The sequence below is a fragment of the Adiantum capillus-veneris genome, chromosome 18 (genome assembly GCF_014529385.1).
Source record: "Adiantum capillus-veneris isolate H3 chromosome 18, ASM1452938v2, whole genome shotgun sequence".
Classification (NCBI taxonomy): domain Eukaryota; kingdom Viridiplantae; phylum Streptophyta; class Polypodiopsida; order Polypodiales; family Pteridaceae; genus Adiantum; species Adiantum capillus-veneris.
The window spans coordinates 142,785,584-142,798,799 of NC_140948.1; the positions used below are offsets into that span (position 1 = coordinate 142,785,584).

The 13,216-nt window shown below is 46.4% G+C and overlaps 1 protein-coding gene across 1 annotated transcript in view; it reads left to right on the forward strand.

Moving 5' to 3' along the window:
* Positions 1-1,456: 1,456 nt before the first annotated feature.
* Positions 1,457-13,216, forward strand: part of LOC147436553 (NagB/RpiA/CoA transferase-like superfamily protein) — a 35,260-nt gene continuing 23,500 nt past the window's right edge. Inside the window, exons 1-2 of the mRNA XM_086489430.1 lie at positions 1,457-1,669; positions 1,821-1,948. Of these exons, the coding sequence (XP_086345556.1) occupies positions 1,466-1,669; positions 1,821-1,948 (332 nt within the window). The 5' untranslated portion in view covers positions 1,457-1,465. The remainder of the gene's footprint in view (positions 1,670-1,820; positions 1,949-13,216) is intronic.

Sequence of the window (13,216 nt, forward strand, 5' to 3'; positions counted from 1 at the left end):
TTGACCTTTGGACACAACCTTTGAATTTTGGAACCTTAGCATTTTGGAAGTCTTAATGGGATGAACCTTAGGGTCTTTTTAGCCCATTGTTGCACATGGCTCTTTTGCAGATGGCCTCCCCTTTGGATCCCTATTTTCCCTCCTTTGGATCCCTACTGTGGCCGGTCTGCTAGCTTAGTCAATATTCTAGCTTTTTCTCCCCTGGCACTTCCCCACATGAAATGATCAGTTTAATATGAGAAAATCATTTAGGAGAATTAGATATTGATTATTATGACAGAGAGAGAGAGAGAGAGAGAGAGAGAGAGAGAGAGAGAGAGAGAGAGAGAGAGAGAGAGAGAGAGAGAGACTTTTAACATCATAGAAGGGATTTCAAACATCTCTCTGGTGAGTCTTGAACTCAAGACCTATTACTCAAGAACACACACACACACACACACACACACACACACACACACTTTCTATGATCGTAGCAAGGTGCAGGTTACATACTAGATGCCTTTAACTGAAACTCATTGCTTAGACCTAAGCATCACAGACCATAATAACAAGTGTACATCCATGGTCAAGCCACTTGAAATTGGTGTGTAAACCAGCTATATTTGCTGGGCATATACCATCTAGTGTTAGAAGAAACCCGGGATCCAATGTATTTTAGCCAGCTGAAACGATAAAATCCCAGTTAGATTTTGAGCTTGCCTTTCATAAAACCGGTAAATTTACACAAGTTTTAGTGTAATTACTGGCAAAAGTTTCAAATTTTGACCTAAAAACTGGAAAAATTTCCAATTTGCCCTTATTTTCACCAATTAGCAAAAAATATACTTTTCTAGCCCTGATACCATCCCTTTCTCTCAAAAGGCTGTGCCAATTTTTAGATGATAAGACCGTGAAGTCAAAGCCAAACCTCGGTTCAAATGACTAAAGGAACGCCCTTTCTCTCAAAAGGCTGTGCCAATTTTTAGATGATAAGACCGTGAAGTCAAAGCCAAACCTCGGTTCAAATGACTAAAGGAACGCCCTCGAGCGTCAGTAATTAGTTGCTACCACGAGGTGGCAGAACTTCATTACTAATTGACACCTCCTTTTGGGAGGTGGGATCAATGACTCACGATCATCGCTTGATTGTGACCGTTGGATTGCTTAGGGAATACAAAAGATTCCCCCTTTTTCGGATCCGGGGTTTGAACTCGCTACCCTCGCCTCCACGAGATTAACTCTAACCACTACGCTAACGCGTGCTCGTTGAAAGTTATGTGTGTAGTAAGTTTATAGAGCACGACGTCGCAGACAAATTTACATCTAGTTCACACCTACTTCACATTGAGTTCACACCAAATTTGGCGAGGTGTGCAGACCCTCCCAAGTTCACACCAAACTCACACTTTGTTCTCAGTGAGTTCACAACAAATTTGGTGTGGTGCACATACCTCCCGAATTCACACCTAGTTCAAACCACGATCTCATGGCCCGGATTGCAAGCGCCTCGCGACGCCTAATGTGGGCCATTGATTCCACAATTAGTGACGAGGGTGGCAGAAGAGCAGACAGCCACAAACACGAAGTGTTCATGGCTGTTAACATGATGGCAGGCCTCGCCAGCGGCACTTTCTCTATGCGCCGCTCCACTATGGCTACCTGCAAACTCGAGGATGCTGCCAAGCAAACGGTAACTCTCTCTCTCTCTCTCTCTCTCTCTCTCTCTCTCTCTCTCTCTCTCTCTCTCACAGTTTGTGGCAAGCACACGCGTGACGCACCCACAGAGCTGGAGAGAGATGGAATCTACGTACTCATATGTCGCTTGCCACCTTTGACTTTAGGTTGATTATTTCGTTAAGGATGGCATGCTACTGGGACTCGGCACTGGATCAGCCTCCTCAGCAGCTATCTCTTATGTCGGGCAGAAGCTTAGCACAGGTGCTCTTCGAGATGTAGTTGGTGTGCCCATGTAAGCGACAATTCTTAAATCAAATATTGTGTTGATGCATGTGTGCTGGGATTCACAAAAGAAGTATGGATGTATGCTGGTTGGTAGCCAAATGGTCCAAGCAACTGCTTTGTCAATGGAAAGTGGTCTATGGTTATCGACGTGCACTCCTTGCAAATTTGTAACGTTAGCTACAAGGCTAATAAGTAAATTGAAAATGTCTTCGTTACACTAGCACCCTAGCCCCACAAAAATGGTGACGTGTCTCTACCATATCTGACTGGAAATTAGAAGAACCTATGAGCAGAACTCCTATGCTGAGCATTGGGCAGAGTCGCCTGTTGCAAAGCAAAGCACGATTTGTGGGGCTGTACGGACGAGTTGACATGGCGTACGGCTGTTGACATGGAGAGCGCACGGATAGCTGCAGACATGGTGCTCGACACTGGGGATGGTTTCCAAGCACGAGTTATTGCTAGTGGATGATTTTCATGTCTTTTAAGCATTGTTGTTAAAATATTGGATAAATGAGCTGCTGTTGAGACCAAGTACTTGTAAATTGGAAGTCTAGTGAAAAGAAATCTATAATCTGTCTCTCTCTATCTCTTCCCAGTAAAGTGTCTCTATATCTGTGTAACTCAAGTAGATATAGCCCAAGACATCTCTGATCCTCATGACTCATGACCCTAGCAAAAGGACCAAAACTCTCTCTGAATAAGCAGTGGAAATGGCCCCGTATCTCATAGTACACTGTGCAATGACATATGTAATGTATCTCTGTCTCTGGCTTTAATTGGCATAAGTGGCATATCCTGCTATCTGCTGGTATCCCTCTAAATCTACCAGTTTCAATCTCCAGTTGATGTGAGGATGTGCGTATCTGACCAATGGCACACCGCAAACCATGAGACATATGTGTGTCCATGTAGCTAGGTCGAATCACAAACCCATCTCGTGTGAGGTGGAGAAGATGCTCTTTATAGAAAGCCATCTTCGTGCCCAACTCTTGTGGCGGCTCTATCCATGTCCTCCTGGTATTCAACTGGATCAGGTCCCGACGAATGAGTCTAGTAATCTCCACCCGTGTAAGAGACATGGAGGGTGCCTGAAGAGAGTTCTGGAAAGGGGGCAGCCTGTCCATGGTGAAACCATGCGTTGAAACCATGATGTCATCTGTGCATACCAGCATGAAGTGTCCCCCTGAAGAGCTAACTGTTTGGAAGACTCAAGGGCCAGTCTAGCATATCTGTCTCTAGTAGTATCCCACAAGCTATGCACAAAGGAGATTGATCTGGTAAGCACCTCAATCTCCATAGGAGGGGCAGCTAGCTTTGCTCGAATGATAGCGTGGGGTACGGAGGTCTTGGCTCTGATCAGTTGAGAGATCATAGATACCAAGGGCCTCTCCATACATCTCCAACCATCCTGGCCTATAGAAGGTCCCCATGTTTGCACCCCATACAACATAGCTGAGGCTACTAAGGCATCAAAGAGCCATAACTTTGTCCGAGGTTCCTGGAACTGAACCTGCGAACACATCCTCTCCAAGCCTCCCAAGGCGGCAAAAGCTCTAGTCAGTCTAGTCTTTGCTGCTCTCCCCAAAGAAAACCTCGGCTCTAGTCAGTCTAGTCTTTGCTGCTCTCCCCAAAGACAACCCCAAGGTAAGTGTATGCATCTGTAAACTCTACAATCTCTTGACCATATGTGAAAGTTGGTGCTGATCTCCTGATCCACTGTGGTGTGGTGTTAAACATCATAACCTTGGTTTTACCAAGGTTGACAGACAATCCACTATCCTCTGCAAATTTGTGTAATGCATCAAATTGTCGCTGCATACCCTCTGGTGAGTCAGAGATCAACACAATATCATCAGCATATAACAACAATGGGATCCACGTCCCTGCCAGCTGGGCACCTCTCTATCACCCTCTCTGTCAATGTAATCAGACACCTCATCAGCATACGTACCAAATAGAGTAGGAGACAATGGGAAACCCCGTTTCACCTCAATGGTGGAGTGAACTAAATCAGATATCCCCTCCGGAGTGCGTACATGTCCCATCATTGATCTGTATAGAGCCATAATCCCCCAAATCAACACTATGGGCACCCCCATCTCCTCCAGTCTGCGCATCAATAGAGCTCTCGGTACCATGTCAAATGCTTTGCGGAAATCGACAAAGCTACAATAAATCCGTCTCCCATGTGACCTGCCCTCCTCAATGATGGCTCTGAGTGTCAGAGTATGATCAAGAGTGGAGAAACCCCTCCTAAAACCAGCCTAGCCCTTAACCATAATATTGCGGCAATTCCTAGGCTCTGTAGGATCACCTGCTTTGAAGATAGGCACGATACTAGGCAACCTCCAAGTCTCAGGTATGATATATTGACGTCTTTAAAAGGTCAAAAAATGACCTATGAGACCAATCTGTTACAAACTGGTGCATCTGATACCATGTCTGGGTACAAAAAGAGAGATACGAAAATGAATCTAGCTGGAACTATGTGGGGTATGTGTGACTACTGATACAATGGGTGCCCAATACAAGAGGGTGATATAATGGTACTTTGGATGTCGAGATAGTATGGTTTGAATCCTCTGCTGTAGTCTTCGTCGATGCTATGAAGCTCCTCTTCTCAGTCGTGGGTGTCTCGATCTCCGTAACTCCAATGCTCAGTCAATGAGAGTATTGCAGGTGTGAGTATGAGCTAAGCCTTGCAGTGGTGGCTGCTCCTCTATCTGTCCAGTGTCTGGTGGGAAGAAATCCATAATCTACGTTTGGGGTTCTCTCTCTCCAGATCTCCTTAGCAAACTATCTATGTGTGTGTGTAACTCAAGTATATACAGTCCAAGACATCTTTGTTGCTGATAACTCATGACTCTGGAGAAGGGTCCAAAGCCTCTTTGAATAGACAGTGGAAGTGATCCCTTATCTCGTAATACAGTTGCACTAACTTATCTAATGCATCTTTGTCTCTGGCTCTCTGTGGCATAGGCAACATATCCTTCTAGCTGTTGGTATCCCTCCAAATCTACCGTTCTCAATCTCAAGCTGGCATGAAGATGTCCTAATCTGTAAGGTGCAGCGAATGAATGATGAACTTTGCTCAAGATGAGTGCTCCGAACTGTGCTCAAGGTTCCTTGTTCTTATGGAAGGGAGAGCTTTCCATTCTTTAATGAGAGAGTGCAATGGACACAAACAAAGTGAATGGAACTGTGCGTGAAGGTGCATGAGATTGAGAGATAGAGAGAGAAGAGAATACGACACCAGAGACGTTGTAAAACCCTCCTCTGAAGGCCCCACTCTCGATGGCGAGAGTGGTCTACTATTGATTGCACAATCTGATACAAGATGTCGATGCAAATCTAATGGCTATGTCGAGACCGACGTTGATGAGAGTATGGCTGAAAACTGAATGCGTGATGAATCTGCAAGGGGACGAAGTTGTCGGGCTGATCTGCTACTGTTTGGCTTGCTAAAGTGTTCGCTGAAAATGCTGCTTGCTCTGCTGTCCAAAAACGCTAAGAGTGCTGAAATCTGCTGATGCAAAGCGCTGAATATGGCAGCCCAAAAACGCTGGTTATAGCTGTTAAAAAACGCTGGCTGTGGCTGGAAATTTCATGATGCAACGATGCGGTTGGAGACGCCAATGCAAGGCTGGAAATCGCTATGTGCAGAGGCTAGTCCTTGCTGAATTTGCTGATTAGAAAACGCTGCCTGAGATCGCCAGATAGTCTGAAAAACGTTGATGAGGCTAGGTGGGAAAACGCCAGCCAAGGGGGGGTGAGAGAGAGAGAGGGGGAACCTGCTGCACTTGTGCCTGTGTTCTCCTTGCTCTTCTGCCAAATGATGCTAGCCTTGGTTTCCTTATATATTATCTTATCCAATTTGCCTTACTCGGTTCCAACAAAAGTCACTTAAAATAATAAGTGAAAAATGCCCCTGATGGATTCTGTTGGATTCTGATGGTAATGCTGATGATCATGCTATGTGCAACCAGAGGATATGCATAGTGACTGGTCGTGCACGGCTGTGAACAGACTCATAAAAGTGCCAGATCACTTCCTATCCTAGACTGATTTGACTGACTGAACCCTGGTCATGCTGTAGCTTGTCCACGGACACATAGGGTTGGATGTGTCACGTGACATCCCTCCTTTTTAAAGTGAGGTACTGGTACCGAGCTGCATGGCTTCCTTGTAGTCTGCCAACAACTCTGGATAATCCTTGAAAAACTCTTCGTCGACCCACACTGCTTCGTGGGTCCCTCGATCCTTGAACTTCAAAAAGGATTGTCTCACTTGCTTCTGTAACAGACTTGGACACTCCAAGTCAAGAATCTACCGCGACAACACCAAATAACCACTTCATGTCACGTGACACATCCAACCTTGTGTCCGTGGACAAGCTACAGCATGACCAGGGTTCAGTCAGTCAAGTCAGTCTAGAATAGGAAGTGTTCTAGCACTTTTGTAAGTCTGTTCGCAGACCGTGCATGACCAGTCACTTAGATTAGATACATATCCTCCGGTTGCACACAGCATGATCATCAGCATTACCATCAGAATCTATCAGGGGAATTTTCCAGTCCATTAAGCCTATTTTCCCTATTTTTGACATTTTTCACTTATTTATTAAGTGACTTTTGTTGGGAACTAGGTAGGGTAATTTTGCTAAGATAATATATAAGCAAACCAGAGTTAGCACTTTCTGGCAGAAGAGGCAGCAGGAGCACACGCTCAACAGGCAACTTCTCAGTAGGACACCCCCGAATAGCCTAGCGTTTTAGCTCCACAGCGGACTGGCTAGCGTTTTTGGACAAGGACTCAGATCAGCCTAGCGTTTTGCTTCTGCATCAGCTTGGCGACCTCAGACTCTGCAGATTCCCTAGTGTTTTTGCAGCAGGACAGGAAACAGCCCTAGCGTTTTTGGTTTGCAGATCAACCTCAGCGTTTTGCAGATCTTCGCGACAGAATCAGCCCTAGGATCAGCGTTTTCAGTTTTCAGCCCTTAGACAGAGCAAAACTAGAGTGCTTCGTTAGCCGCATTTGTATTGAATTGAGATCGAACAAAATATTGGAAACTGAGAGAGAGAGAGAGAGAGAGAGAGAGAGAGAGAGAGAGAGAGAGAGAGAGAGAGATATTTTTCATGAAAGCGTGTTAGATTTTTCTACCTGAGAGTGTTTGGGATACAGATCGTCGTGGTTCACAGGTGTACCTCCGCATAAATTGGATACCGATCGTAGTGCTTCAGAGGGGTACCTCGCCAAAAACCACAAGGAGTGTTGGAGTTTTGTCAAGCTCAATGTTCATGTGAATTTTTAAGCCCATATCACCATCTTGCATGGAGCCGCATGCCTTTAAGATGCCTGTGTAGGTGATTGTGATTGCATCTGCTGCCGACCCAAAAGCCTTCAAGATGGTTCTAGAGAGGGAGCTCCTTTGTGCTTTCTCAAGCGCATCGGATAGGAAGCTAAAAATAGCGTGGAGCTTTCTGGCCCTGTTCTTGTTGTGCGTATCCCATGACTAGTGCATTTTGATGCTTTGCATCCACTAAAAACAGCCTAAACTTTCTAGCCTTGGTCTTGTTACACACATCCCGCGCTTAGTGCATTCCAAGAGGCGACATTTCTGTCAGGACCACCTTGTGATACGCGCACCACATTTGGCATACATATCGACCAAGGCTTTGCCAAGCACGAAATCGTTTTTCATCGATAGCCCCTGACTAATAATATCAGGCTGAATTTTTGTGCCCATACAACATCTTGTGTTGCGGCTAAAATGATGCATATTTCCCTTGCAGTTCCTTGTCATCACATTGGCAAATTCCTTGATTCTCATGCATGCGTCCTTTAGGCAAACTTGCTGCTGCTCCTACTACAAACAAAGAAACTGATAGGAGTGCTACCGACTCCTATGGGTGGCTGGTAGGCTGATCAATGGTATCATGCCATAAAGGTACAAAGTGGGGATAAGTGTCACCATGATACAATGTAGCAGTAGCATGAAGCCTATCCTGATCGACACTCTGGGTGTCGTGCTAGAATCCTGTGGATCCTCTGCCGCAATCTCTGCCGGTGCTGCGAGGCTCCCCTCAGTCGCGGTCGTCTCGATCTCCCTAACTCTATAGCTCGATCAATGAGAGTACCGCTGGTGTGTGTATGGGTGGGAACCGAGCTCTGTGATGGTGGTGTCCCCTCTGCCTCTGTGGTACTCAGGCTGAAGAAATCTGAGATGCGTCTCTGAGACTCTCTGTCTTTGCCCACTCAATAGAGCGTCTCTATGTCTCTGTATCTCAAGTAGGAATAATCCGAGACATCTTTGATCCTGATATCTCATGACTCTATCTAACGAGTCAAAACCATCTCTGAATAAACAATGAAAGCGTCCCCTTATCTCATAGTAGACTGTGCAACAACATATGTAGTGAAACTCTGTCTCTGGCTCTGCATGGCATAACTGACATATCCTGCTGTTTGCTGGTATGCCTCTGAATCTACCTGTCTCAATCCCAAGCTGGTGTGAAGATGTGCGAATCTGGCCTATAGCACATCGCAACCCATGAGATAGATGTGTGTCCATGTTACTGGGACGTGTGACAAATCCGTCTGTCGTGAGTTGGAGAAGATGCTCTCTATAGAAAACCCTCTTCGTACCCAACTCCCGTGATGGCTCTATCCATGTCCTCTTGCTATCAAGCTGGATGAGATCTTGCCGAATGAGTCTAGTAGTCTCCATCCGTGTAAAAGCCAAAGATGGTGCATCAAGAGAATACTGGAAAGGGGGCAGCCTGTCCATGCTGAAACCATGCCTCTGAAACCATGAGCTCATCTGTGCATACCAACATGATGCATCTCCCTGTAAGGCCAGCTGCCCAGATGACTCAAGAGCAAGCCTGGCATACATGTCCCTGGTGGTGTCCCATAAGCTGTGTACAAATGATACTGATCTGGTGAGAGCCTCAACCTCCATAGGTGGGGCAGCCAGCTCCGCTCGTATGATGTCATGTGGGACTGAGGCCTTGGCTCTAATCAGCCTAGAAATCATAGATATCAAGGGTCTCTCCATACTACTCCATCCAGCACTGTCAACAGACGGTCCCCAAACTTGAACTCCGTAGTGCATAACTGAAGCGACCAAAGTGTCGAAAAGCCAGAGCTTTGTTCGAGGTTCCTGGAACTGAACCTGCGAACAAATCCTCTCTAAACCGCCTAGGGCTGCATAGGCACGAGTCAATCTAGTGTCTGCTGCCACTTTCAGTGTGAACCTCGGTCCACTAAAGACCACCCCAAGATATGTGTATGCATCAGTATACTCCATATTGTCCTGCCCATATGTGAAAGTAGGTGCTGATCTCCTAACCCACTGTGGCGTGGTATTAAATACCATGACCTTGGTTTTACCAAGGTTGACAGACAATCCACTATCCTCTGCAAAACTATGCAATGCGTCCAAATGTCTCTGCATACCATCTGGTGAGTCTGATATCAACACAATATCGTCCGCATATAATAAAAGAGGGATCCATGTCCCCGCAAGCTGAGCACCTCTATCTCCACCTCTGTCAATATAATCAGAGACCTCATCAACATACATACCAAATAAAGTAGAGGACAGTGGGCATCCCTGTTTCACTCCGATAGTGGAGTGAACTATGTCAGATATCCCCTCTAACGTGCGTACATGACCCATCACTGAACTGTACAATGCCATAATCCCCCATATTAGCTCTGTGGGTACCCCCAATTCTATAAGCCGGTGCATCAATCTGGCCCTCGGTACTGTGTCAAAAGCTTTGCGGAAATCCACAAAGTTGCAGTATATCCGTCTACCATGTGCTCGACCCTCCTCAATGATAGCTCTGAGTGTAAAGACATGATCTAGTGTGGAGAAACCCCTCCTGAAACCAGCCTGCCCAGGTGCCCGTATGCCCATAATCTCTGCCCAACTGCTCAGCCTATGCTCAAGGATGGATGCATATTACCGTGCCAATGTGTGTCCTACCATGATAGTACGGTAATTCCCCGGTACTGTGGGGTCTCTTGTCTTGAAGATAGGTACAATAGTAGATAATCTCCAAGACTCAGGGAAGCCCTCACACATGACACGGTTGAATAACCGTGCAAGCATCTGTGCCAACAAATCCCCAGCATGTATAATGTGCTCTGCTACCAAACCCTCATGATCCTGTGCCCGTCTGGTCTTCATCCTGTCAATGGCCTCCTTTACCATCTCAGTGGTAAAGAAGGTGCTCGTAGCCGGACATGGCTGTGGTGGATCTGGTAGTGGTGGTTGTCCAGGTACAGTGTATAAAGATGCTGCATATTGCCCCCATATCTCTGTAGAAGTAATCACTGGTGGGGTAGACTGCTCATGGAATAGACGCCAAGCCTCTCCTGAATCTCTACTAAGGAAGAGCTGATATAAATCTTGCTCCATCTGGACCAAGAAAGCTCGCTTCTTCCGTCGCACTAGTCGTCGTGTAGCAATACGAGACTGTCTATAGGTGATCACTCCCAATGTAAGCTCCCGTTGTATCTGAGCTCTACTCTGTCGACACTGCTCATCATACCAGCTATTCTGAGGTATGTGCCCAGAACGACGTCTCCGACCAAGCTGAGTGTGTGGGTATGCCTCTATCGCAACCCCATGTAATGTCACTGTCAGCATAGATGTGATCTCCTCCACTGTGTATACTGGCTCTGATGTGCATAAAAGTCTACGTATCTCCTCTGCATAGACTGAGTCAGTCTTTGGTGTAAAAGTATAGCATGGATGTCTACCACCCCGTGAGGCCTGAGATGTATTGTACTCAAAGGAGACTGATAATGTCAAAAGTGCATGATCTACTGCTATCCCTACAGGCCTGGGCCCCACTGTGAAACCCTGAATGTGAGAGATAAAGCTCGGATGTGTCAGAACATAGTCTATAGTGCTGGACCCATGTCTATGTGGAAAACAAGTAAAACCTGTAGACAATGGGAAGGTCGATAAGACATTCAGTATGGCTAAACTGTGAGCAGTCGTCATCTCCCTCAGGTATCTCCCATACTCTGTATGTTCTCTGTCGTGTGAGCATCTCTCAAGTCCCATCTCCTCTGGCTCTAACTCTCTAAGCATCTCCTCTGAGGTGTCATAGAAGACCGTCTGTGAGCTGCCTGTACGGGCATTGAAATCCCCCGGGAGTTTGATGTCTCCATCTCTGGAGAACTCCCAGATATCATCATCAAGTACAGAGTAAGGAGACTGTCCTCTGTGTGAAGCATATACTGAAGTGCTGGGAGGAAAATAGCATATGGCGATGTACAAGAAACGTCCAGTCTCTGCCCTCAGCCTCACCCACAAGTATCTGGCCTGATCATCTCTCCGAACTATGTGCAGTAGTGGTTGGAGCTCCTCTCTGAAAAGAACTGCTACACCTCGTGATCCTCTAGTCCCATGCGTAGATCTGGTGCATGTCCGGCAAGCTGTCTCCCATCTGTATCCTGATATGTGCGGCATCAACTGTCCTGGAGCCTGATGAGTCTCTGAGTAGAAAACAATGTCTCTGTCTCTGAAGCTGTCCTCAAAGGTCCCCACATCAAGTCTATACGAACCATTACAGTTCCAAACCGCCATCCTGAGAGTGGTCCCATAGGTCTCGCACCGTCATGTAGAGCGGTGTTCTGTAATCAATACTCGTCCATTTCTGTAGAAAGCTAACTTTCCCTTCTCCCTTGCTGCTATAATCTCTGGCATGACCTCTCTCATATGTGCAAGCTGTGAGAGCGTAAGATCATCTCCTAAAAAGATACCTGTTTTCTTGAGGGTTGGCCTCTTCTTTAAAAAGTCTTTCTTTTCTTCCATGGAGGGAAAGCGCAAAATGAGAGCCCGTTCTTTTGAACTCTCCCCATTACCTTCACTCTTCTTGCCCACTCTCCAAGCTTGTGTGTGCGAGGGTTTCTCCACCCCCATCATGGACATGAGGCTCTTCACCTCTTGGTCCACCTTATCTAAATCTTTTAGGCCGGTCACTCTCACGTGTAGAGCGCGTACCCTTCTTCGTTGTTCCTCTTCAAGTGTCTTGTTGATGATGTCAGGTGTAATCGGGATTTCCTTGCCCTTTCCCTTCTTGACAACTTCAATCCATTTTTCAGCCTCATCCATCTTCTTTTGCGTTTTGGAGAGAACCTCCACCCATGAGGTCTTCTTTTCTCCTTCCTCCTTTATTTCTTTGACTTGTGCTCGAATACTATTCAGTTCATCGATCATTGATGGCTGAATTTCTCCATCTTCAAGGCGTCCTCCCTCTTTGGTTTCGTTGAGTTCCTTCCTGAGGGCTGAGATGCTACCTTTTAAAGCTTGAATTTCTTCCCAGAACTCCTTGCGTTCTAGTTCCCTCGCCTGTTCCTCCCTCTTTTTCCATTCAAGAATTAAATTCTTCTCTTTCTTCCACTCATCCATGTGGGCTTTGCATTCTTTCAACTCCTTTTCAATGGCTGTCATCCTCTTGCTTGTGACCATGTAGTGCGCCTCCATCCTTCTTGCCTTATTTGTTTCACTTATCTGATTCACTTTCCAATAGAGAGGAGAGAGCGACCTATACGCACCGCATTATGCATACATGTGTTTCCACATTTAGCCTACATGGCATATATTTGCTCTCTGTACGTGTCAATGTGCAATTTCTGCGAGTTCTGCTGTTTCCCAATCCCTTGTAAAAATCCCTGCAGGTCTGAAAAATGCAGGATTTTGAAATTTCGAAGTTTCGGAAAATCTGAAAAGCCGAGACTGTGGAAATTCTTGTGGAAATTTTTCCTGCAATTTGATTTTTCCGGGTGTATGTAATTGCGGGCTGAATGGGGGGGGGGGGGGGGGGGGGGGGGGTTGGTTTTGATGTATGCCCCTGTGGGCGCGCTGTCACAGCTGCAGGCGGGGGAGGGGGGGGAGTTGGGCGCGCTGTCACAGCAGCAAGCGGGGGGGGGGGAGGATGTGCAACGCGAGGGAGGGTGCAGTTTGCGTGAGTGGAGTGCAGGCTACGCAAGGCGGGTGGCAGCAGGTTACGCGAGGTGGTTGGCAGCAGGTTGAGAGAGAGAGAGAGAGAGAGAGAGAGAGAGAGAGAGAGAGAGAGAGAGAGAGAGAGAGAGAGAAATGAAATGAAATGATATATTAACGTCTACAAGAGGCCAAAATGACCTATGAGACCAACTGATTACAATGATGAGTCTAGTACCAAGTCTGGGTACAAACAAGAAAACTACAAACAAAGAACTGATAGGAGTGCTACCGACTCCTATGGGTGGC